Below are 27,588 nucleotides of genomic sequence, written 5' to 3' on the forward strand. Positions count from 1 at the left end.
GCCTTTCTGTTCCATCAAGTGCAACAGTAAAAGACCTCGATGTGATTATAGATTCCAGCCTTTTATTTGAAGCTCATGTAGATAATATTACCAGGATAGCATTCTTTCACCTCAGAAATATTGCCAAGATAAGAAATATATTGTTGCTAAACGATGCAGAAAAACTAGTTCATGCTTTCATCACCTCTAGGTTGGACTATTGTAATGCCTTACTGTCTGGTTGTTCAACTAGGTGCATAAACAAGCTTCAGCTAGTCCAGAATGCAGAAGCGAGAGTCCTCACTAGAACCAGAAGATATGAGCACATCACCCCTATCTTATCTTCACTGCATTGGCTCCCTGTGAAATTTTGCATTGATTTTAAAATACTACTTTTGACATATAAAGCATTAAATGTATCTAGTATCTAAGTGAACTGCTAGTATCTTACGATCCGCCACGCCACTTTGATCAAAGGATGCAGGCTGCTTATCAGTACCGCGTATTATGCTGGGGGCAGAGCTTTCTCTTACAAAGCCCCGAAATTATGGAATAGTCTTCCAATTAGTGTTCGGGATTTAGACACAGTCTCAGTGTTTAAGTCCAGGCTAAAAACCTATTTATTTAATCAAGCATTTTTATAAATAGATTGCTGATTGCTTCTACAACTTGTGTCGATAAAGGAGCAGATCTGGGGGACTCATGGACATAGAGTATTAGGTGAACTGGTATGTTTAGATGCTGTCTTCCCCACTCTCATTGATCACTCAGGTTTGTTGACGGTGAGGTGATTGGTTGCTTTACATCTCAGGGAGCCCTCATGTCTGTGTTTCCCTCTGGCTCTCCCTTTTAGTTATGCTGTCATAGTTAGTCCTGCTGGAGTCTCTGCTTGCACTCTACATTAAATATACATTATGTGACTGCGACCATACCTAACTCTTATCTTTCCTCTTCTGCCCCTTCCTCTCCTGTTCTATCTCTCCCTCTCTCCCCCTCTCTCTCCTTCCCTCTCTCTGTCTAGCTACACATGTCGTTCCTGAGCTGCCAGTGATCCAGACTCCCTCTGCCCTCCGGACCTGTCTGACCCATCCTGGTACCCCACTTCTGGTTGGAGATCTCGTCACATGGATGCCCCGTGTGTCTCTTTGGGATGCGTCTGGTGTCTGGGGATGTTTCACTCTACCATGAAGGCGGTTCTGATGTTGACAGCTGTTTCTCTAAAGACTTGACTTTGCTGTAGTTGCTCGATAGTTCAGGACTGGAATTTCCTACGAGTCTACCTGAACCTCCAATAACGACCTGGACTCCATATTAACATCAATTAACATCAACTGTTATAGCTGAACTGGCTAACACACCTAACATACAGTATGAATGCAGATCAATTCCTGCTTTCTGTTTCACCCAAATGAGGATGGGGTCCCTGTTGAGTCTGGTTCCTCTCAAGGTTTCTTCCTATTACATCTCAGGGAGTTTTTCCTGGCCACTGTCGCCCTCGGCTTGCTCATCAGGGACTATCTGACCATTTTGATTCATACACACTCGCATTCCATACAAACTTAAATAATTATTTTGATTGTGTAAAGCTGCTTTGCGACAATGACAATTGTTAAAAGGGCTATACAAATAAAATTGAATTGAATTGAATTTACAGACTGCAGCAAAGTTACACGCCAGCTGGAGCATTAAAGAGTGAGTGAGAGCCGTGACACACTCGTATTATCCAAAGAGGGACATACTTGTCAATATTTACAGTGACAATAACACATTTGCATTAGTTTAATCATGCAGCACATTTTATGTTCATAAGAACACTTAAAGGATAACAAACATGATTAAGAGAGACAGAGAGAGAGAGAGAGAGAGAGAGCTGTATTATACATGCAGCACATTTTCCTTCTCTTCTTTTCTTTTCTTCTCCCTTTCTTTTGCACCAATAATGATTTTTCTTTCACTGTACTTTTATCCATTTATTATGATATTTATGATGATGATGATGATTATTATTATGTTTGCTTTTTTCTTTCCTTCTTTTTCAGTAGCTCTCATCACATGTTTTTTTAACAGTTTATTTCTGTTGTGATTTGGTGACTTGGTTCTGAGCTTTGGCCATATGAGTGTCCATATTGCTTATGCGAATAAAACACCCTTAGAATCTTTGAATGTCTCTCTCTCTCTCTCTTTCACACTCTCCCTCAGGACTAGTTGCTGATCCACCTTGGTGGACATTTCTATCCTACAATTTATAACATCTTTCCTCATTCCACATCTTTCTGCATAGTGCAAGTCTCCTCACTGTCCTGCATTTCACATAATATTGCATTAATTTTGTTGTATTCTCTTTTAATCAGGTGTGTCAGCTCTGAGTCTTCTTAAGGAATATTAATAGTGATACATTGTTTTGTCTCTGATTACACTCAATGCAAATAGTATAATTTTCTCTGTCCTGTGTGTAATTAATTTTACTGCCCCCCAGGGCATTATAGTGGGGGTGGGACTGACTACCTAAGGTCCCAGTGATGGAAGGGGTCTTGTAATTCTGGAATAAAATATTAGAGATATGGATCATAAAAGCCGAAGCCAAATAAGACTTATGTATAAAAACCAGAGTTTTGTGCTACGACCCTGCTGCCCTACATTAACCTACTGGAGAACATGATGAGGCTATATTTCATTTTTTTTTTTTTGGTTAAATGTTTTTTTTTGTGTGTGTGCACGCGCACACAGAACCAGTGCCCTTATTTTCTCAGTGAAGTCTCACTCCATGCTTAATAAAGCTCTGACAACAGATGGTTTCTGAATTCATAGATGAATTTATTATAGTGTGCCTTTGTGTGTTCTGTATGAGAGCTCAGTGCAGACTTTGAAATTGGTGAGGTAGTAACACCGGACTGTGGGAATGCTTGGGTATCATTTTAGGGAAAATTCTACCCATTCCAGAGATACGGCTTCCAACTAACAAAATAATTCTTGCCCCAATTAGAACGATAAAAATAAATCTTCTCAACATTATTTTTTCACTTTTCTTTTCAACATTTTTTCTTTTCTCCCTTCTTTTTCAACAGTGTGTTAAGGCTCTGGGTAACTGATCGGAAGGTCACTGGTTTGAGCCCCAGTTCTGCTAGGTTTGCTGCTGCTGGGCCCTTGATAAAGGCCCTTAACCCTGTCTGCTTTAAAAGAGCTGGGATATGCAAAAAATAAGAACGATAACGATATGTCGTTCATAACCGATTCGTTCTTTTTGAATAAGTCTTAATGTGACTTAAAAGAATGAGTAGTCTTAGAGAGTGATTCATTTTCTTTTTTTTACTGGGCACACATGCGCAAAGCATCGCAAAACCTCTGTAATTTATGTACAGGAAACAGAAATGAGAAGTTACCTCTCGAGTCTTCTGGTCTGAATCGTTAATTTCTTTTGTCACGTGACGCTATGCAGTGCAGTACACAGGAAACAAATTGAGCAGTTCTTCTCATGAGTCTTCTAGTCCGAGTCATTCGTTCTTTTGTCACGTGACTCCCATAGACGCAATAGAATAGAATAGATTCTATTGCACTGCATAGCGTTTATGGGCGTCACGTGACATAAGAATGAACGATTTGGACCAGAAGATATGAGAGGTGAGCTGCTCATTTTGTTTATCATATTATGTCCTTAGCTGCTTTGTAATATTTTCATTACTATAGACAAAATTTGTATATGTGGACGTGTTGGGAGTCTGTTTATTAAAAATGCAAAATTTTATTTTATTTCTGATCAAAAGAAAGAAATGAACTATGGGAAAGATTTGTTTATTTTGATGAACAAGATTAAAGAACCAATATGATCCTAACTTGCCATCACTACTGTGCAGTACTGTATATGTGACGAATAATGGCTAAATATTTTTAACTCTTATTTTTATTTCTCTTTGTTTTTGCAGATCTCTTTTTTTTGTGCTATCAGTATGCACAGAAGTTATTTTATGACTAGTTCTAACCAGAGAGACATACAGTGCATTCACCCTTGTATTTCAATGTAGAACCTGTAGAATGTCCATACACCAAATGTACAGTCTGTAGGAGTTAAATAGGTGTGCACCCAGGTGCAGCACATCTCCCCTGATTGCTTCTACAACTTGTGTCGCCTAGCAACTGAACGTGAGGCTGACTGCACATCTGCCTGTAAAGACACCTGCGTTATATTAACATTCTCAAGTGAAACGACCTTTGAAATAAAATGGTGCAATAAACCGAATTGAACTTATTATTTTTCATCCATATATCGCATACATCCTGAAAGTTTCTGTCTTTTTATTATCTTTCTCACTCAGTCATTGCAATTCATCTATTTTACTAACTTCATATTATTAAATGATCATTTTTATCAATTATTACATTTGCATAAATCCATTAGTTTAAATGTTTTCCTCAAAAATTCTACCTTGTAGCAGTTGCTGTGTTTTTGTATTCTTCTAGATACTGTTTGTTTGAGAAATACAAACATGCAGTGCAGTAAAAGAGTCAGGAGATTTATTATAGCTGTCAAACCTCCATAACAAATGGTTATTATTCTGAATAATTTAGTAAACCTCATGTACTGTATAAACCTAGTAACCCCCATAACAAATTGCACCATGTTTTTCTCAATCAAGTTTTAAGATATATACAGGTATCTGCAAAAAAAAAAAATATATATATATATATATATATCAACCACTCACTCAATCCATCCAATGGTGCCAATCCATCACAGGGCACCCACCCACACACACACACATGCTCATTCACACATACAGGCAATTTGAGATGCTCACACTACCACCACCGTGCTGCTCATGCGTCCCAGTTTGACTTGAACGTCTCTCATATTTGTATCTATCTCTCTCTCTCTCTCTCTCTCTCTCTCTATATATATATATATATATATATATATATATATATATATATATATATATATGTATATATATATATATATATATATATATATATACTGTACATGCATGCATGAGCAGCACAGTGGTAGTCTGTGTGCATCTCAAATTGCCCGTATGTGTGAACAAGCGTGTGTGTGTGTGTGTGTGTGGGTGGGTGCCCTGTGATGGATTGGCACCATTGGATGGATTGAGTGAGTGGGTGAGATAGTGATATGAGGACAAGTGTCTCGATAAAAAGTCTCAGTCGTCAAAGGGTTAAATTGTCAGAACTAACTACATTTAATTTTTAAATATAATACTTTGCCTTAGATTTTATGGAGCCACCATCTCATACAATAACAACAACATAAAAAATAAAGTCTCGTTTAAATAAACAAAAATGATTAGAATAAGATTTATCTCTTGTAGTATTTTAAAAGTTGTGTAAGTAAAGATTACATGCTGAAATATAAAGTGCTTATTTACAATAATGTGTTTTTGGGCAAGTTTCAGAATTTTAAAGATTATAGATTATACAGGATTGCTGCTGGTTCTGAATCAGCCAACAGCTTTACATCTCATGCAAGAGATCTCTTGTAAAAAAGTATAATCAGTTCCAGTTCTGACCACTAGATGTAGCTCTTTTCCCACTTATTTTTCTTTTAGATGGGGAAACCCAACATTTTTTGGATCACACCTGACTCAGGCACATTTAATGTACTTTTACTAACTGTGTATCTTGAATAAATATTTTTTATCATTCTATAGAGAGGGGTGTGTAGAGAGCACTAAAACACATACACACAAAAAATGTGGATAAAACAACAGAGACCAGGGTTGGATTAGATGTTACTTAGGGTTCTAGCTTCAGGCGCTTTGCAGCCTGTCACAGTAAAACATTTGTTTAAACAGCATTAATTTAATCTACTTCAATTTAACATGAGGGGTGGCTCAAGACTTGTGCACTTGTGTACTTTTTATATAAATACATAAACAAATAATCTGCTAACATTGTAATATTATTTATTTTGACAGCACAATGTTGTGGTTAGTACTGTTGTCTTGCACCTCCAGGGTCCAGGTTCGATTCCCGCCTCAGGTCGGTGTGCATGGAGGTTGCATGTTCTCCCCCTGCTTGGTGGGTTTTCTCTGGGTGCTCCGGTTTCCTCCCGCAGTCCAAACACATGCGGATTAGGCTAACTAGTGTTCCCAAATTGCCCTTCGTGTGTGTAAACATTATTGATGGTGCAATAGCCTAATCATTTACAGTGGAACCGCGGATTACGAGCATAATTCGTTCCGGAAGCGGGCTCGTATTCCAAAACACTCGTAAAACAATTTTACTTGTCCCATAAGAAATAATGGAATCTTAAATTATTCGTTCTACAGCCCATAAATGCATAAAAATAATGAATACAAAATATAAAGTAAAAAAGAATTTAAAAAAATTAACCTGCACTTTACCTTTAAAACATTTTTTAAAAATCCTGACATAAGTGTTTCTATTTGTACACGCAGGCACTGTGTGTGTGTGTGTCTGGTGTGCGTGCACACACACACATACACACACCACATTAACGGAGAGAAAAAAAGGGGAAAAAGATTTTTGCTTGTCTTGCGGAACACCCCCTTTTAATCTGAGGTTCCACTGTATTTCAATTATATGGGCCCTCTAGTGGCCAGGAGCCCCAGGCCTTTTGTTTTACAACAATATACAGTTGTGGCCAAAAGTTTGACACAAATATTAGTTTTCTGAAATATAATTACAAGCACTTCATATGTTTCAAAGGCTTTTATCTACAATTACATGGCATTTATGCAGTCAGTGTTGGCCCTTCTTTTTCAGGACCTCTGCAATTCGACTGGGCATGCTCTCAATCAACTTCTGGGCCAAATCCTGACTGATAGCAACCCATTCTTTCATTATCACTTCTTGGAGTTATTCAAAATTAGTGGGTTTTTGTTTGTCCACCCGCCTCTTGAGGGTTAACCACAAGTTCTCAGTGGGATTAAGATCTGGGAAGTTTCCAGGCCATGGACCCAAAATTTCAACGTTTTGGTCTCCGAGCCACTTACATCACTTTTGCCTTATGGCACGATGCTCCATTGTGCTGGAAAATGAATTGTTCTTCACCAAACTGTTGTTGGATTGTTGGAAGAAGTTGCTGTTGGAGGGTGCTTTGGTACCATTCTTTATTCATGGCTGTGTTTTTGGGCAAAATTGTGAGTGAGCCCACTCCCTTGGATGAGAAGCAACCCGACACATGAATGGTCTCAGGATGCTTTACTGTTGGCATGAAACAGGACTGATGGTAGCGCTCACCTTTTCTTCACCGGACAAGCCTTTTTCCAGATGCCCCAAACAATCGGCTTCATCGGAGAATATGACTTTGCCCCTGTCCTCAGCAGTCCATTCACCATACTTTCTGCAGAAGATCAATCTGTCCCCAATGTTTTTTTTTTGGTGAGAAGTGGCTTCTTTGCTGCCCTTCTTGACACCAGGCCATCTTCCAAAAGTCTTCGCCTCACTGTGCGTGCAGATGCGCTCACACCTGCCTGCTGGCATTCCTGAGCAAGCTCTGCACTGGTGGCACTCCGATCCCGCAGCTGAATCCTCTTAAGGAGACGATCCTGGCGCTTGCTGGACTTTCTTGGACGCCCTGAAGCCTTCTTAACAAGAATTGAACCTCTTTCCTTGAAGTTCTTGATGATCCTATAAATTGTTGATTTAGGTGCAATCTTATGACTCACAATATCCTCGCCTGTGAAGCCATTTTTATGCAACGCAATGATGGCTGCATGTGTTTCTTTGCAGGCAGCAACTTTTCCAATTTCCAATATTTATGTAATTCTCAAAACTTTTGGCCACGACTATATATTGTTAAATGCTTGTTTATGGCTGAAAGCATAAATAAAATTGAACTGAATAATAATTAGGACAGAAAATATACTGCAGCAGAGAATCTCTGGATCTTTACAACACTACCAAATAAGCCTGGCTATTCCTTAAAGTCTTATAATACTCCTTCAAAGTCTTAGGAATTATATAAATCAGTGACTAAACTGATCATGAAGTAACGTATGTTAAAACCCCTTAAACCCCAGGCAGTAATCAGGAGACTTATCAGTGTGGAGATACTGCTTACTGTACTCAGTGAACTAGGCATGCGATCAAAGTCTGAGGGTCATGCCCGACAGCACGCGTACACACACACACACACACACACACACACACTTCCCTTGCTATGCAGTTCTTATCTTGTGACCTGGGTCATGAAGTAGACGTGTACATTTTATTGTACTTATTCATGTCACGTTAAGATTAAATGAAATATTTATAAAAGAAACAAATAAAGTACGTCACATGCATTTCTAAGAGAAAAAAATAAAGAGGACGCCTAATCAGTTTTGCGAAATTACTTACCAAAGATGGAATGAAGTGTCAAGACCTAAGTGTAAAAACATACAATGCAATAAAAATAATTTAGAAAAAGCTCATGTTTTTGCAAACTGTATGCATTAAATGCTTTGACGTGTTTTTTTTTTAAATAATACTTTAGAATATTCATTAGTCTTATTCTGAGTGGAAATGAAAGCTGAAATAAAGCATGAAATTAAACATCAGCATTGGAAATTTACAGCAGTCCTGGCAAGCATCTTAATTCTTCTCTTATAACTGTAAAGTATTCTAGGTTTTGGCTTTTCAAGAACAAGAAATACATGAAAAGACATACCTGTTGAGGGTTCTTAATAGTGAAGCAGTATAAGTGCACATGATTCTAAAGCACGTTCGCTTAACACCCATTATGCACTAATTTGAATTTTGACTTGTTGAACCCTTTAATGTATTGGCACCCCATCCAAGGTGTGACCCCCCCTACCCCCCATCCCCCCCCATTCCCCCAGTACAGACGATGAGTAAGTGAGATATAGTATACTTTAATAGCAACTGGTCTTCAGGCTGTTCTAAAAGCTAGTTATTCACATTTGTTCAGCATCTGAGGCATTAACAATTTAAAGCCAGAAGCAACCAATATTGAAGCAGGACATAACTCATAGCCACGAGTCACATTATAAATTGCTGGCTTTGAATTTCTCTTTTATTACCAACAGGAACTCTATGACATCGGCAGTGAGAATCTTGCAGCTGAAGCAATTTCGGAGGTTATTGAAGTGATCTTATGTTACACTTGGTCATGAGGTTCATGTGCACTACTAACATAAAACAGTTATCCAGGCTGACCTACAGGACTTTGAAGTTTGTTTGTTTTTTACTTTTATTGAAGGATATTGTAAAATGTGCATAATGCATCCAGTGACCGGAGATTTAAGACCAACCATGGCAATGGTATGAACAGTGGTTAAGAAAAACCTGTACACATAAAAAAAACTTGCAACGTGACTGCAACCATTAGTTCCTCACAGATAAAAAAAAAAAGAAGTTTCTTTTTTTCACAATATCACAATAAAAGAAGCTTACTTATGGAAATCATTCCCTATATTGTCAAGTGTAATTTCAGCTCTCCAGTATGTATTATAATGCTCCTGTTTACCGGGTTAGCAGTTGTAAACTGTATTTACTTCACACTTTTCAGTTTCACAACATGGACTAAAACAGCATCGTCAGCATTTCAAAGGAAAGACTAAAATCACGTTACTGTGGAGGAGGGGTTTATTCTAGCTTCTAAATCTTGCAGTATTAAATAAGATCATACTGCAAATATTTGGGAAAGGATGGAAAAGAATTAAAAACACTTGTCCATGTGTGATGCAGATAATATTTATCAATCATTATTTATTTTACTTGAAACTTAAATATCAGTGCAAAAATTTTAGCTCGAACAGTTTACTCTCAAATTCTGTGGTGTAGTTTAAACAATAAAAAAAATAATTATGGCAAGATTGCATGCAAGTAAATCTTTTCTTATTTATTAAATGTCTAATACCTACCCATAAAATAGTTATCAGACAGTGTGCTTTTCAAAATTGTAGAGATGGTAACGATGGTATAGACAGAGATGGGATTGGATTAGTGATTAAGTGGCAATTAATCAGTTTTTAAAATGTTAATATCCCTAATCCAGTCAAAAAATCTTTGTTCTCCTTACCATGTCGAAGAGAAATATCCATGTTAAAGTGTTGCAGGAATCGTTTCTTTGAAAGTACTAGCGGTGTCATCTCTTGTCCGTTTTAAAAAGCTTTTTGTGCTTTAAAAGATTTTTTTTACAGTTAAACAATAAATGAAATTGCATGTCAGGGTTTATTGAATCTTTATATAGTGTTAATTAATGGAAAAGGTTAGTGTTGATGCAGGACAGTGATTGACCAAAGCCTTAGCACATATAACTTTAAAACAGAATTATATTTATAATATAATTCATTTTAATTTAATTTAAATACATTTATAATATAATTAATTTATAATATTTTAAAAGATTATAAAGTACTTCAACTTTCGCTTGATAATGGCTTGGACACTGAAGTTTTTTTCTGATGATTATAAATTTTATTTTATTTTTTAAAATTTGTTGGGTTCTGGGTATTTTTTTTTTTTTTGATTTCTCCATTTTTATCAGTAAAACTTGTGACTTCTATGAAGGTGTATAGAATATATTTAAGATATGACATTTAATTATAGCTTTGTTTCTCCTACCAAAAAACTTCCATTGGTTAAACTTTATATTAGAAATACACAATAATAAATAAAAATACACAATAATAATGAAAAAAAATAATAACAAAAAATATTAACTAACAATAACCTTGCCTATATGTGGAAATGATTGTCTGTGAAAGTCGTAGAAATTCAAACGTCAAACTGTCTGGTAAAAAAAAAAAAAAAAAAAAAAAAACCTTAACTGAAAGTCCCTTTCCATTTTATTAGCTTTTGAATCCTATCGTCACGTTTTTATGAAAACCTGCAAACTTTAAAATAGAGCACATTTTCAGAAGCCCAAGTTTGAAACGCTGCCATCAACTAACTCTAAAACAGAGTTTTTTTTTATCTAGAGACATGTAGAATTCTGACAATTCCAACCATAAAATATTTGCTTATTACTCACAAGGAAAAGAATCGATTGACAGTGAATACCGAACAGCCATGTTTAATTCACAATATGGTATATCCAACATGAATATATGAGAAAACATTTCAGCTGGTGTGTTCTAGCCTAAAATCTTTACAACTACAATATATAGAAAGAGAATGAGATGAGAAAAAAGTGTGTACCTGTTCAAAAAAAAACAAAAAAACAAGTCAACTCAAGTACACACTTGACGGTGTGCTGCATTTGTTCTCATCAGGAATATAAAATGCTCAATGGATTATTTGTTAAATAATAAAAAAACGTTTGGTCGCAGGACATGCTGAGTGTTTTGGAAACCACATTCATCATGGAGAGTTAATGTCCCAGTAGCTGCTGGTTATGAGACATATTGCAATATAGAATGTGGAGAATTTTGTTTGTAAATCCTTCACTAGCCCTTAGCAGGCTGGCAGGGCAGGTAGCATGATTTGGCACCGTCTCGGACATGAACTCATTTTGGGCAAATTTGAAAGAACATCATGTGCCCTTCTTAGAAAAGGCAGTTCCTATTTATCCTGATTCCATGAACACACACAGCCTCACACACCAACCCAGAAAAACAGCATTTGGGTTAGTAAGAAATTGTGCCTGATAAATATCTTAATGTGATGTATAAATGTTGACACTGCAGTCATTTCTGTCATTTTCTAATAATTTACCAACAATGTTATCCAAACAAAACCTTAATGTTCCCATGTGTCCATAAAATAAAAAAATGGAAAACTGGTCATTTCTTTTGACATTCTAAAATTCTGCTTTAAAAAACAATTTTTGGGGGAAAAAAACACAAAATAAATTTGTACAATATAGACCTGAATCTAAAATGTATTCTGAAGCAAAAACACATGTTATGTTTGAAGTTTACTTCTTTAGTTGGGTACAAAGATAATGCAGCTGAGAAGGGGAGTGTATCGTCTCCTATTTAGCATCATGTGTACTGCATGTCACTCGCTTCAAAACATCACAAAATAGAAATGTAATAACATAACAAGAGCAGGTCTAAATTAATAATAAGAAGGAACATTTTCCACCTAAACATAGTGCCATGCTATACAGAAGGGCCCAAAAAAATGTATACACACTACAACATAGAAATATATATGCCTCTCTTATATAACGGTCACATGATGACATCAACAATGGTGCGACTACTGGCGTCTTTAGAGGAAACATAATACTACACATTGTTTCCATACTTCAATTCAGGTTTTAAAAACGGGCATAGATGACAACTGTTGAAGTGTGTGTACATTTTTGGGCCCCTCTGTGTATAAGGGAAATACAGCATGATACCTACGCACTTAGACGAAATGATTCTGTCTTTAAATTAGCATCATGTTAAACATTTAATAATAACACACCCTGTTTACACTTGGTTGTTTCATGCATCAAAAGCATCGAAAGAAATCACTGGATGAAATGGTGAGTTTTATGGAATGTTTCCCATAAAAAAAAAGAAAGAAAGAAAAACACCATGTTTACGGTGCTTAAACTATTTCGGGTGGTGTGAGAAAAAGGCTTTGCACATGCTCCATGATTGTTAAACTTGTCCAATGTATAGTTTTATCCGAATTAGATGTGATAAAGAGCAATCCTGATACAAGATGCACGAAACTGCCAGGTGTAACTGGCTTACGGTGGCAGAAATCGTATAAACAGGTCTGTCTGAGATACTAACCCTACTAAAAAAGCCCTTTGAGGTGAGCATTTCACATAAACAAGGGAATGGGTGTGCTGTAGGCGTGCAGGTTCGCATGACGTTAAGCCAAACAAAATGTGTACATTCAAGTACTACTTGTATAATTCTATTATATAGTACATAAAAGGAAACTGTTGAGGACTTTGTACTGCTTAAGACCAGCTCAAGCATCACAGCATGAGGACAGGCAGAAAATCCAAAACAAATATGAACTCTGGTTTGCACGTTTAAACTGATGAGATGAAATGACATACATTATTGTGACTAAGCATCAAGCTTAAAAATAAATGCGTCCTTCGGAATAAAATCGTGACCATGCTTTACTGCCCTGTGTACAGAGCTCAGCATCACTGAAATATCTTAAGATAAAAAAAATCTTATTCTGCATACCTTCTAGTTTTTCAGATTTTCCCTAAACACCATCACAGGACTTTGCATTTACAGCAGAAGGAGAGGAGTGTGTAATAAGGAGTGGACTTTAACAAGCACACCACACCAAGCTAGTCACATTTACAGTACATCCAGGCCAGTGCTTTATACTTTAGTCTAATATTGTGTCTCACAGTCACACTGATGTTCTAAAGTCTCCGCGTATACATTTTGGTACATGTTTATTATTTTTTCTATTAGGATTAATACTACAGTGCCGTTAAATGCTCTAAGCTAATTGAAAACAGCAGCGCAGACGGTAATTCCACATTATTTTAAATATTATGTTTATATTAATGCGTTATTGCATTAAGAAGTTTGGTATTAACAGTAGTATTTACTCACTTCACAAAATCTAATAGTAGACTAATAAAAAGATTTTTAAAGATTATCGTTTATGTTTGTTTTTAGCAAAGAAGAATGTATACTCATTGATATGAGTAGGTCCTTTCTAGAACATTTATAAAAGGAGTCTCCAGTGTCAGTACTTTGTAACAGTCATTTACACTGCATTTGCTACCCGAGGAACGTCTTCAAGACAGAGTGATGGCGGTTAAAAAGCATGGAGCGTTGTGTTCAATGGCAAGTTGCTGCTGCACGAGAAGAATAAATCGCTTTTGCTGTTTAGCATGAGAGGAAACCATTCAAGGGTGGAAACCGTAGCGCCTTCATGCCTTTCGCCATGTTGCACTGCACCGATTATTTCCCCATAACAACCAGCCAATCATGTTTTTTTTTTCCCCCTGTGTAATACCATTTTATAAGAAATAAAATCACACTGGTGTGGGTGAGTGTGTTTTCAGTGTCCATAAGCTATGCGTCTTCGTCATATTCATTTGAAATGTCAATTTTAAAATGATGCATAGCTATTATTTCAGATATGAGATACAGCTCCAACGTGTCGTGCTTGAATATGAATAAATAATGTTTTTTTTAGTTGTCAGTCGAATCAGGCAGGAGTCTACGCTGTCCTGTGCGGTTTAACTTGGAGTTTTCTACTTAGATGGACAAAACGCTGCATGCTAGATGAAACAGGTTGTAGGTTGACTTAAGACACACAGTTAGTTCAGACTGAGATAAACTTTAGAGGCACTTACAATGGAATGGAATGGAATGCAGCATTTCTAATAAGCATTATTTTAACTACGGCACGAACTCCCTCAGAGTGCCGGCCTCAGAGTCTGGTAGCAGGTTCAAAAGGGATACTAAAAGCGATGAAGCAATGTCCTTGGTAATCTCCCACTTGTTAACTTCCTAACATGCGTGTCATGGACGACACAGCCTTGTAAAACCTGAATCTGAAAACCTAATGTTTAGTTTTAAAGTATTAAGCGTATTGTTACCCCAGCTTTTTATTCATCAGCAGAAAATTGCACACAAAAAGGTGACGATGACTCGACTCCAGCGATGCGGACTCTCTTAAATTTCACTTCAGCTTTTGCAGACTGATGCAACAGCACTTGAGACGCAGGCAGGGATTCAGCCAAGGGGGAAGTCGATGATGGCGGCTTTAAACCAGTTTCAAACAAACAGCTATAGTGTCACTCCTATTTAAACTATCGACGTTTGCTAATGCAAGACCCGTAGGAACGAATGTTTTTAATGAAACCTGATCGACGCGTGCCTAAGCATGGTTCCGACCCCTCCAGCATTGTTCAACACTACTGATGACGCTTTAACACGGGCGTGTGAGTCACACTCATGTGACAAAGACACCAGGACTCGTGAAGCATCAGCATTTCCCATGAATGAGGAAACAAAAGTCTTCAGCATTAAAGGCTTGCTAAAACTGTGTTTGTCTGTCAGAAATCTAACGATCTCAGCAGCACAGTTTTAAAATACTAGTAAAAATAATCAGCCGTACAGCACAGTTTCTTTTTAAAAAGAGGCTCACGTCCTTGATTGACTCATTACCAAATCTAAATATTATAAAAAGACTCTGAAAACAAAATCATTACTAATAAATTAAAACACATAAATTATTATTTGTTTATGAGATAAATTGCTTATGAATATATCCAGAAGGGGTAAAGAGTATGGATTTATCATCATCATCATAATAATAATAATAATATTAATTTGCAAGAAGTCCTTAAACTTGATCCAGCAGCTGGATTTTGCATGCGTGTGTTTCACTAGATCCACAAGGTAACGACGACACAGCAGATTCTCAGACGCGAGAAGCATTTTGCATAGACACACGCAAACACACATGCTTAGACTTAGACGACGTACAAACACGGTGCTCGCAACGCACACATGCAGCAGCAGGCCTGGTCTGAGGTCAGCCAGCCATCAGGCAGGGATTGCTCAAGGTTCAGAGGTGTGTGTGTATGTGTGTGTGTGTGTGTGTGTGTGTGTGTGTGAAAGAATCATATCAAATGTATTTGGACCCCAATCTTTTTTTCAATTGATTCCCTTCACGCCTAAAGTCCTAATTAAGAGACAGTCCTCGTCTCATCTTCGGGATCCATTGCATCCCTGACCAATGGTAAAAAGGTTATTGTAGACACAAACACATGAATGAATAAATTATAATATGAAGCCTTGTGGGCGGCACGGTGGTATTGTGGTTAGCACAGTCGCCTTGCACCTCCAGGGTCCGGGTTCGATTCCCGTCGCTGTGTGCATGGATGTTTGCATGTTCTCCCCGTGCTTGGTGGGTTTCCTCCGGGTCCTCCCATTTCCTCACACAGTGCAAAGACATGCAGGTTAGGCTAATTGGCGTTCCCGTAGTGTGTAAAAGCGTGTGTGAGTGTGCCTATGTGTGTGTGCCCTGTGATGGATTGGCACCCTGTCCAGGGTGTACCCCGCCTCCTGGAATAGGCTCCAGGTCCCTGTGACCCTGAATACAGGATAAAGCGGTATAGAAGATGAGTGAGTGAGTGAGTGAGTGAGTTAAGCCTTGTCCAATGATTGTTTCTCCTAGCAACAGTGTTGTTGCACCTTTTTGCCGCTCTGAGTGTTCTCGTGTCAAAAGCACAAATCGTGAGACCCATTAGAACCAACCATTATCTCCACATCACTGCCATTATCAGTTCAGTTGACTAACCGCAGAAGGATGTGTGTGTGTGTGGGTGTGTGTGGGGGAGCTGTGAGGGTGAGGGCGAACGCACCATTTGCCATTATTCCCTTTTAAGTTACTATGATGTGGGATAGAAATAACGGCCGTTGCTCGTGGTTTCGCAGTCGGCTGGCGAGTAATACGAGTCTTCACAGTGAGCTAGCTGTCCTTAAGGTAACTTCTGATCAGAAGTGTGTGCAAAAACTATTGTGTCCTATGTCTTTACATGCATGACTGGTTAATGTCACTTGATGCAGCAACAGATCTAATGTGACTCAGCGTCCTGATCCTGGCACTCAGTATCGGATCATCACATCCCTCGTTGTCTCACACGGCTCTGATTTTCTAATTCATCAAGTTTGCAGGTTTTTAATTTTTCGATACATGTATGGTTTCTGGTGTCTTTTTGTCTGTTTGTTTGTTTTTTACTTAATTCTTTATACTCGTTCTTTTTTATAAAGATGACTCCACCTCTCTGGAGACTTCCTTTGGAGCCACTTGAACTCTAGGCTCGCTTTCCAGAGACTCGCTGATGACCTCCAGAGTAGTGGAGACGGTGGGTTCGGCTTCACTGCAGCTCTCCGTACTCGTGTTTTTATTATCGGGGGCTTTGGCGTTTTGACAGCAGAGTTTAGCGGCGCATTGCGTGCGGCAGGAGAGTTCACAGAGCGAGGCGTGCGACTCGGAGCTCACCATGACGAACTCGGGCTGGATGGTGGTAGCGTGGATGCCTTCATCGTGGAAGAAGGCCTTGAGGCGCTTGGCCACACTCATATAGGATGCAGGGTCTCTGCATTTGATGTGTGCCGTGGCGATGATGCGACTCCCAGCGAGCTGCCAGATGTGGAGCTCGTGCACAGCCAGGACGCCGTCGATCTGGCGAAGACGAGCACTCAGGAGGCTTACGTCGATCTGCTTGGGTACAGTCTGCAGCAGGATGAGCGCAGACTCCTTCAGGAGTGGGTACGTCGTGTACAGAAGGATGCAGACCATGATGAGACACAGGGTCGGGTCCAGGTATAGCACCCAGCAGGGTCCGGCTGTGTAAATTGTGGAGTTTCCGTTGCCGTGCTCTGCCTCACCGATGGGCACAATCGTCTGGTTTTGGTGCTTGTGGTCACTGCAGTGTGCGTCAACACTGCACGGGTTGAAGCAGGGAACGCCAGGTTCACACGGACGCCACACGAAGTTGAAGATGATGGCGTTGACCACGACAATGACGGAGCCGAGCGCATCACCCATAACATGGAGGAAAACACCACGCATGTTCAGCTGGGAGGATGAATCATGCTCGTGCTCAAGGTCGTGATCGTGATCGTGATCCAGCTCACCGTTCAGCTGCACAGCCAATAGCTCTGACACATCAACACACACACAAAAAAGAAAAAACACAGTTAGACAAAGCACAAGTCAAACATTAAACAGGTAAGTGCTTCAAGATCAAAATGAATAATATCTCTAACAGGTTAACGAATTAAGCAGTATTAGTCATTTACACAACAAAAAAAAATCTTTCAACAAATTATGAATAAAATAAGATCACCTTAATGGAACACGAGAATAGTTAACATTTAAGCAACGCCTTGTGAGTTAATTTTAATTCAGTGAAACGATTACAAAACTTCTGAATACAATTTTATCCCAATACTACCACATACTCACAAACCATGTGACTAATATTAACATGTTTCTCGTTTCGAGTTTACTTGTCGTATGAACAGTAAAGAAACATGTTTCCCCCTGTACAATAAAATTCTTTCTTTGCTGTCCCCCTAATGAATGCCACTAAAAAAGTAGAAAATAAGCATAAAATTAGAATAAAAATAGTAAAAATAAATAAATAAATATGGGTACACAAAAGAATAGGTATATACAATAGGGATATATATCACCATAAAATCAAGACAGAATATTAAAAATATGCAAAAGTGTGTGTGTATATATATATATATATATATATAGATATATAGATAGATAGAGGGAGAGAGAGAAAGAGAGAGAGAGAGTCCGCAGTGTGTGTGCGCAAGTTTACATGGAAATATAAAGTGTGATAAATGCTTCACCACAGTTAATTAGAACAAACCAGTAAAAGAAATATGGCCCAGCCAAACATTTTAATGAAAAACTACAGAGGAGACTGCAAACAGATCATCAGTGTAATACAAAACAAACAAAAAAAACAAAACAGAGGAGTAAGGGGGTTTGTGACCAAAATTAAATATATTTAAGCTTTAAAGCAGCAGCTGAAGGAAACATGTAGAGCAAACAAGATAATAACCATGTTATGATCCTTTAGTTTCTGGAAATATGATGTAATTTAAAACCTAACCATAACCTTTTAAATCAAATAGTAAACGGGAACAAAAACCAAAAAAATACAAAATTCCTGGATAAAGCTTGCATTTTTGACTAATATTAGAAGTTAAATGGATTCATAAACAAGACAAATGCATTCCTGTGAACATATAAACTTATTAATTTCTATTTGTAGTGCAAACTTCTTTAAAAACAGTTGCAAAGAACGAAGAATGCAAAGAATGTTTGAAAATTACATACAAGTCCAAAATGTAGCTGCTAAGGTGCACAGTGCGACAATATCACATTCAAACATGTGTTTCTTTGTATCTTAGGGCGTTTGAGCTCAGTTACTGTTAATTATCTATTAACTGCCTGGAATGTCACGAACAGATTATCAGCCTGTGATCGCACTGCTACATTCAAACAAAACGGCGCTTGATGCTTCCACGTGACCTGGTTACAAGTAAAATGCATGCAGAGGTAAATGTTTGGAATATGAGATGGACAGATTATAAATTATCATCATTTATTAATATATTATTAATATATTGTATATTAATTATTAATGAATTAATTATTATTATTAATAGATAGGTTATTAATCTTTTATATAATCTATTAATATAAACAAGCACACCAGGTAACAACATGTCCCAATGTGCTCGCATAATATTTAACAATACTAAAAAGAAATAATAAAAAAAAAAAGCACAGGTTATGTAACCTGGTCTATGTTTGCTAAGTACATTTGCTTAAAATGTGGACTGACTGTGTCGTGCTAGCTAGGCCAGAAGTCTCTTATCTCTGGTTAAAACTCAGCTCTATATGATAACCACCAGCTCATCTGTTTCACTCACTAGATATCTAGCAGCCGTTCAGTGCAGGAAAGGACAAGGAGAAAAAAATAATTATATATATATATATATATATATATATATATATATATATATATATATATATATATATATATATATATATAGTTTTAAAGTAACTCTAGGACAAGAGATGTTGTGTATGTCTTTTAATAAGACAGTGTGCCTATTTTATTAAGGTGTTGCATACCTCAGTTAATAAAAAGCTGTGAAAGTAAATGTTTTTACAGTTCTAAATTTTAACAAAAACAGAGAATTATGACATATTTGCACAGGATAAGTATTACCTGGAAACCTTGTACGATTTAGAAATTATCCCCAACACGCACTGTTGGGGGCAATTTCTAAATGCTGTTTATCTTCAGATGGGACGATAAAGACAAAACAAGATATTAATATAAACCTGAGGAAATGTACATTTATTCCAGTTTTTTTTATGTCTCATGGCTCATCTGTCATTTCTGCTTTGTGAGTATTGGTTCAATTTTTGCCTAATAATCAGACTCACCTCAGAACATGTGTGAAAATGTGGAGTTTTAAAATGCAGGTGTTTCCAGCACTTTTTCAAAGTAATTAACATTCCTAATAAAAACAGTTCCTACCAACAGCTAGACATTGTAGGAGGCAGGATTTAAAAAAGGATTAGTGCATCTGTAGCACTGAGGCACCCTTTACCACTGAAAGCTTCGCCTCAGGTTGTTAGATGGTAGAATGAGGTAAAAATGCCGGTGACAGTTATATCAACAGCACATTACACCTGCTTAAATAAAAAGGTGATATAAAACGATATGTAAAACCTGATAAGCTGAAATATGTAATCTGCTTCTCCTGGCACCTGGTGCTTAGCGATTGTTCCACCCCTATTCTTAATATAAAGCAAACGAGAATTACAACTGTGTTGCATGGATGAAGCGTATTACAACATATTCTACCCTAACACATGTTTCTGATCATCTCTCATGTGTTGTTTGAACGCTATTGATAGAAAGCCTACATTATGATAACAGTTATCAACTCTGCAGGTTTGCTGACAGCAGTGATGAACTTCAAACACCTACTCTCAACTCAGTTTATTATTGCGTTACACAAGAAAGCGCTTTTCCAAGAACGTGGGTTAGGATTAAGAGCTCGGGTTTCAGAGCTCATGCTGAAACACCCCAGAGAATAGATTCACCTGTGAGCATGAGAGGCTTTAGAGCAAGTCCCACGGGCTTGGCATTTTTCCTGCATACATTTGTCTGCACACAGTTATTCGAGGTGACCACAATCGATGTCCACAGCTGTTCAAGCAAACGATCAAATGTCCGTTCGGTAGCAGCTAGATTTAAACAGCATTTTTTTCTTCCAACGTATAATGCCTGTTTTAAATTAAAAATGATTTGTCCTTTATTTACTTTTATTTATAAAATGTCCTTTATGTTATTGTTGTTTCTATTGGACATATCATTCAGCAGAATTTTAATTTTTTAGTCCACAGAGATTTTATAAATACAGTATACACACATCAGTGCATTCACACATTTATGCAGTTATACACTCAGTCAATGATGTGGCAGCATGATGTATAAAATCATGAAGATACAGATCAAGGTCATGGCAAGGTTGTTGGTTTGACCTTTGAACATCCTGATTTTTTTAAAGTGCAGATCTTGTGAGCAGAGTTGAACAACAGTTACTTTTACTAAACTTACTGCAACGCAGAAACGAAAAAAGACGCAAATGCATATCTCACCATAACATTGATTTGCTGATTAGATAATTCAATAAAAAACTAAAATTACTGTTTTCTCTTATAAACTTTTAAATGTAAAAGTTTCTAAATTAAATTCCTAGAGAGCGTAAGAGTCAATAGATGGTTTCTACTGAAGTGGAGAGTGAGCATATACCATACATTCAAGCTAAATCTAAAGAATATCAGACTTTTAGATTTAAATTTAAAGGTATGTATATTTGGAATTACAAAAGTTAGAGAATAAGAATAATTCCTAAAGAACGTAAGATTACTTTTCCTTTTCTGGTGGAGATTTAAAAAATATTTTAAAAATAAAAAAATAAAAAAAACTCACCACTGATGTTGTACATAAAGTCCAGATTTGTTATAAAGAACAAGAACAACTAACTATTTCCAACAAAAGTAATTATCAGCGGCCCTACTTTGATGACAGTGTTGTGCTAAAATGCAGTTGTACTACATAATAGTCAGGAGTTAAGCTAGGGCAGTACAAATGAGCAGTAAATCTGCACACAGATGCGCTGTCAAAGATCTGCCACAAAAACGTAGCTAATGTAAGGACAATAAATATACGTATTGCTTATAGGAGAAAACAGTTTAGTTCTGAGGACATGGTTGTGACTAGCGTGCTACATTGGTGCAGTTTGAGATATGGGAAATTTGAAAGAAATATTTATCCATTTCATTTTCAGTAATCATCTGGGTCAGGGTAGAGCCAAAGCCTACTCCGGGAACCCTGGGTGTGAGGTGTTAATACAAGCAGGAGGAGATGCCAATCACACAAATACACACACACACATTCACAAGTAATGTTTTGTAAAGCATGCTGAACAAACAGAGGCACTTAAGTTGAAATGACCATTCAGTGGAATCGACAGCTGATTATTATCTTTGATGTAAGCACAGCTGTGATTGTTACAATCATCTTTCAAGTTACCGAAAATGACCAGGAGGCTTGAAAGTTTCACTTGTTCCACTTCATGCACGTACTGTAGGAAAGCACCTAAATTCCTGTTATTCACACACTCATTTAAACCTCCTTTGAAAATATCTCATAGCAGATTAAAACCCAACAATCTGCCTGTTTATTGCTTAGTTACTGGATTTCATTAATCTTGTATTTACTATTCTGCTACGTCTGCACAATTACAATAGACGAAACTGAAATCAGATGCCTCATACGCACCTACACGTCCCAAACGTATAACCACAAAACGAGCAACCACAGAGCAGAAAATAAAACAAATAAATACTTGTGACTAAAGCAGTGGACATTAGAACTAGTTCATTTTAGTCTTTTGTTACTGATGTAAAAAAAATTATTATTACAAAGGCATGTAAAAAAAAAAAAGTAGATAAAGTATTACCAAAAACAGATTTGTTGCAAAGGTATTTGATGGGTAAACACGTGGTTACTTTGACATGAAAGTGTTTACATGGTAAACCTGCTGCCTCAACAATGGTGCAACAAGGAAGACAAACAACTAATAGTGTTTTACATTATGGTTGCTTTGTTTAGTTACAATTAAAATGTTAATTACTTTTGTTCCTTTAATCTTATTATAGGTAAAAATAATAATGGAAATTTAATGGTCATGTGTCACTTTAAAAATCTTCCATGTGACTATCAGTAGGGTAAAGCTTGACTGACTATCCAGAAAACCTTCTCCTTTATGCTCCAAAATGAATCATGTGATGGTTGTTTTAATAAGAGTGTTCCCTGAAGGGGTTAACGGACTTGGTCGGTGTGTGTGTGATGATTCTACTTCTTGTGCTTGCAGTTATGGTGTAAATGTGTCGCAGCATGACTCAGTGTCCTAGCACTGTGTGATTTTAACAGGCGAATTTGACGCAAGATCATTTCGTTCTCGCAGCAGTTCAGTAGTGTTTAACACAGCTCGAAAACCGATTATTTTCATATTCAAGTTACAGAATTAACACTGACTTTACCGAACGACATTATGTGCTTAGGATTATACCATGCTCCTTTTGGGACGGAGTTAAAATGTGAATCTTCAGAGCACATTATAGTATTAAAACTGTTATCCCTTATCACTAACAACTTCATGAGCCAAACAGCATTAATGACGAGGGGCGTTCAAATCAAACCAGGACTTTTCTCAGTGAATTTCTCATGAATAAGAGTGTAAAAAACGACTGAAAGTCTGACAAAAAGTCAAGCACAGTATGGTGATAAGACTCTTAGTCATGGTAAAACATCTGAATGGTGCAAACGTTTTAAAGAAGGCTATACATCCATAAATGACAATCATGGCTGAGGTGGCTCAGAGCCCACTGCAGTCATTCCTGTGAACATTCAGCGAGTCGAACGCCTGATCCTTGAAAACTGACACTTGTGGAAGACACACGTCTGTCTGTGGGAACTGTACACACAATCATTCACCAACGCCACTTGCACATTACAGGAACTCGTCTGGGAGATATTGCCACCTCCCCCGTACAGTCCTAACCTTGCTCCAAGCCATTTCCACGTTTAAGGAGAAACGTTCTACCTTGATTCTATCCAAGCACTAGTGAAACGATAAATAGGTACATTTGTGTAGCTGGGGATTTTATAGAGAAATAAAGATTCTCACTGTCTTTACTTAAAAATTATTATAATTTAGAATTAATTTAATAGTAAATCAATTATTATTAAAAAACAACAACTATTGTGTGAAAAGTCATATTTGAAACATGTGGGATACTAGGCACACAACTCTGAGTCTCAAAAATCCTTCTTTTTTAAATGTTAGCATTCCCAAATTAAACATAACCCTCCCCTGATCACAAGTTGATCATAAATCGATCGGACGCTACTAAACTTAATCAAATCTTATCAGCAGATTTAGTGGCACCAGCTATCAAACGTACCATTATATTGTGTGGAAGCCTGAGGTTTATATCATTAAATCTAAAACAGTATTAAACAGTGGGTCTGAAAATGGGCTCGTGTGAAACCAGAATGTTTGACTATTTCTTTGTTACAGTGTTGGAAAATTCGAATCCACACTTTTTAAAGTGTATTTAATTTTTTATTTTTACAATTAGCATGAGTGATTGCTCACTTAAGCTTATTTGATTTACTTTAAACTTTAATAGCTAAACCACGACCAAATCTATGAATAACAGGAATGCAGTCATGACCTAATTTTCTCATTTGTCAATCATGCTAAGTCTCGTAATCAGCAGTTAGCTTGGCTGTCAGGCATTGTGCTCTGGTTTTACATGTTTTTTCTTTCTTTTCTTTTCCCATGATTTCACAACACACAGATAGTGAAGTCATAGTTCACGTCTTCTTTTTTTCACCTTTTTGAATATTCACTCTCGGCACACTACAAGTGGAAAACTTTAAACACAAACTGACTGTTATTTAGGTGTTGTGTAAAAACTTTTTATTAGACAATTCTGTGTGTTATTTAGTTCATTTGTGGCCAAAGTTTTATGGTTAAAACGTGCTTAGTCAGCTATGATGTTTGGATTGATTTTGGTATTGAAAGTAAAGAACACTTCGGAAAACAATTAAAATGGTGACTAGTCTAGTACATCATTATGCCTAATCATTCTTATATAGGTTTTTAAAAGGATGCTTGCATTAAAATTTATGTTGTACATAGTTATTTATCACTTATAATTATATTACATCTTAAATGTGTCTGATTCCTACTGGGCTTTTATATCATTTCGGTTAACGTCATTCTCTTTAGGATTGCACAAGAGATGAGAAAGTTAATACAATCATCTTATATACCACTTATCCTATACGGTGTCGCAGGAAGCCTGGAGCCTGTCCCAGAAAACTTAGGGCTCATGGACTGGGTGCCAAACATACACTCACACACACACACACACACAACACACTCATTCACATACTACATGCAATTTGTGAACACCAGTTAGCGCAATCTGCATGTTTTTGGAATGTGGGAGGAAACCCACCAAGCACAAGGAGAACATGCAAACTCCACGCGCACAGACCTGAGGCGAGAATCGAACCCTCGACCCTAGAGTTGCCGCCTGATGAAAAACTTGTGCAACTTTAAATGAGGCCATCTTTGTTTTAGGTCACATGGTTAGTGTTTTTTCTTTATTAACACACAGAAAACCTTTTTAGTTTCATGATAGTTAAATCCTTGCCAACTAGATTTTTTTATAACCTGTATGGAGCCTAATTTTGAGATATTTGTTTTAACGTTTCTTTTGAATACTGCTGATATTTGTAACATGGGGTTCATGAACATATTAAAGAGACATAGAGATTAAAGAGCCTGTTAAATAAAATTATTTTCGCACTGAGGGACATGAGGATGTTTTTTCTTCTTGATTACTGTTAGTACGACTTAAACGACTTAAAGGCCAGTCAGCTAAATGATTAGCGAAAGTCATTAGCTAGCAAAAGTCCATGTACCCCGGTTGCTTAGCAACCGCGCTCTGGTTACTTCAACAGTAACCCCCTTCACTTCCGGCTCCCATCACACCTGCGCAGGTATTACGGAGATGACCTGTAAAAATCATCTGGTTTGAATTACTCTGATTTAAAACAACTGGGTTTTTTAAACAGTACGCAGATCAAGAATTAAGAAGCTAATGAATAAAAAGTAACAGAGGTGGTGGACTATAAGGCCACTCTCACCGGCTGCTCCCCTGGTGTCAGTGTTCACGCCGTTCGGGCTGTTCCTCCCCGGACCTCCGACCAGGTTGTTGGTCTCCTCTCCGGCGGATCCGCAGTCAGTGAGCGCGTCGCTCTTGCTCGCGTTCGCCCTGGCGTGCTTCTTCTTGCCGTGGCTGTGCGAGTGAGCGTGCCCGTGGAAGAGACACAGCCCGAGCAGGTTGACGATGAGCCCCGCGGCCCCGACCGCAATCACCACGAGCGGGTTCTCGATCTCGTGCGGCTCGGTGAAGCGCTCGATGGCCTCGAGCACAATGGTGAAGCAGAGCGCGGTGAGGAACACGGCGTTGACCAGGGCGCCCATCACCTCGGCGCGGATCCAGCCGAACGTGTTCTTGTTGGTGGACTGGGTGCGCTCGGCGAAACGCACCGCCACCAGCGCCACGATCAGCGCCATCACGTCCGACAGCATGTGAAATGAGTCCGAAAGCATCGCGAGCGACGCCGTGAGCCGGCTCACCACCACCTCGACCACGAAAAACCCGAACGTTAGCGAGAGCATGCAGAGCAAACGGGCGCGGTTCGGTTCACAAGCCATGGTTTCCTCCGCGCGCGAGACCTACTCAGCTAGAAAACACTCACAGCTAACGCAACATAGAAACAAAACAATGCTAAGCGGCACTAGCTGTTTCACCCCCAGTCAAACGAGACTCCGTGCTCAGTTAGGTGATTCTACCTAATAATGGGTGAAAACCAACATGGTCCGTGTGACAAACCTCATTCGTGCGCAAATCGTGACAGAACGGAAAAAATCACCGAGCGGCGTTTTGCAGACGGAGTTCAAACTTTGCACCCGGACCGGCAAAGTTTCCACACGGAACAAACCAGAATCCAGTGACCACGCCCACTGAATCTCGCGTCATTATCAGCGGTTAGGGACCGAGTGTAAATTACAATGCGGGAAAAAAATCCGCTAACCCCTGCAACTGTATGGCTAACAAGGTAGATTAAATTTTACATGAATGTAATTTAAAAAGCTCAGTTGTGTCCTACAGAGTCTATAAAATCATTATGTACACTTACCACAATACCACAATGGTTACAGTTCCCACCCTTATATACAATCATTATGCACATAGAAACCATATATTCTTATTATTTTACAACGTTTTTACCTTAATAATGCACCCTAATGTGCAGTTTTACCCACATTGTACCCTAAGTTTATACAGTATTATATTCACTTTACCATTTTCTAATTGTAATTTATTTTATTTTAACCTTGCCTTAATATTCTTCTTCAACTTATTCTTATTCTTTCATATATATATATATATATATATATATATATATATATATATATATATATATATATATATACAGTGACCACTGTCACCTTGCACCTCCAGGGTCCTGGTTCAATTCCTGCCTCTGAGTGCATACGGTTTTGACACAGTCCAAAGACGTTCACAAAATGCCCATAGTGTGTAAATGTTGACTGGAGGTCCTACATAGTCATAAAAATGGGGATAAATGCAATTATCACGGTCCCTAGTTGGACTATGTAGGTTCCTAGAAGAATAGATGGATCGATCTATCTATCTACCTAACTAGTAGCTAGCAAGCGAAAACCCAACTGAGTCATTTACTTCTATGTCACTCTCTTCAATTGCAATACAAACTGTTTACTAGAAAATTTATCCTGATAATTAATGACAATCTTATATGAAAAAACTTTAATAAATATAAAATTGAGTTTTCGACTTACACTGACAACACAATGTAAGATATAATAATTCAATTTCTGAAACAAGGCAGAATTGGTTACTTAGTGATTAATAGTGATGCTATGCACTTTCAAAGTCCGGGTTCAGTTCCAGCCTCGGGTCTGTGTGCATGGAGGTCCCTGTGATTGGTGGGTTTTCTCC

General features: G+C 37.9%; 1 protein-coding gene across 1 annotated transcript; it reads right to left on the bottom strand.

The window, feature by feature from the left end:
* Positions 1 to 10,766: 10,766 nt before the first annotated feature.
* Positions 10,767 to 26,608, bottom strand: slc30a1a (solute carrier family 30 member 1a). The gene is made up of 2 exons (XM_053489032.1): positions 25,685 to 26,608; positions 10,767 to 17,504 (listed from the first exon to the last, which is right to left on the bottom strand). Exons 1-2 carry the CDS (start codon positions 26,256 to 26,258, stop codon positions 16,603 to 16,605), a joined length of 1,476 nt encoding a protein of 491 aa, XP_053345007.1. The 5' UTR covers positions 26,259 to 26,608; the 3' UTR covers positions 10,767 to 16,602.
* Positions 26,609 to 27,588: the final 980 nt, after the last annotated feature.

Source organism: Clarias gariepinus, chromosome 27 (genome assembly GCF_024256425.1).
Source record: "Clarias gariepinus isolate MV-2021 ecotype Netherlands chromosome 27, CGAR_prim_01v2, whole genome shotgun sequence".
Lineage (NCBI taxonomy): Eukaryota > Metazoa > Chordata > Actinopteri > Siluriformes > Clariidae > Clarias > Clarias gariepinus.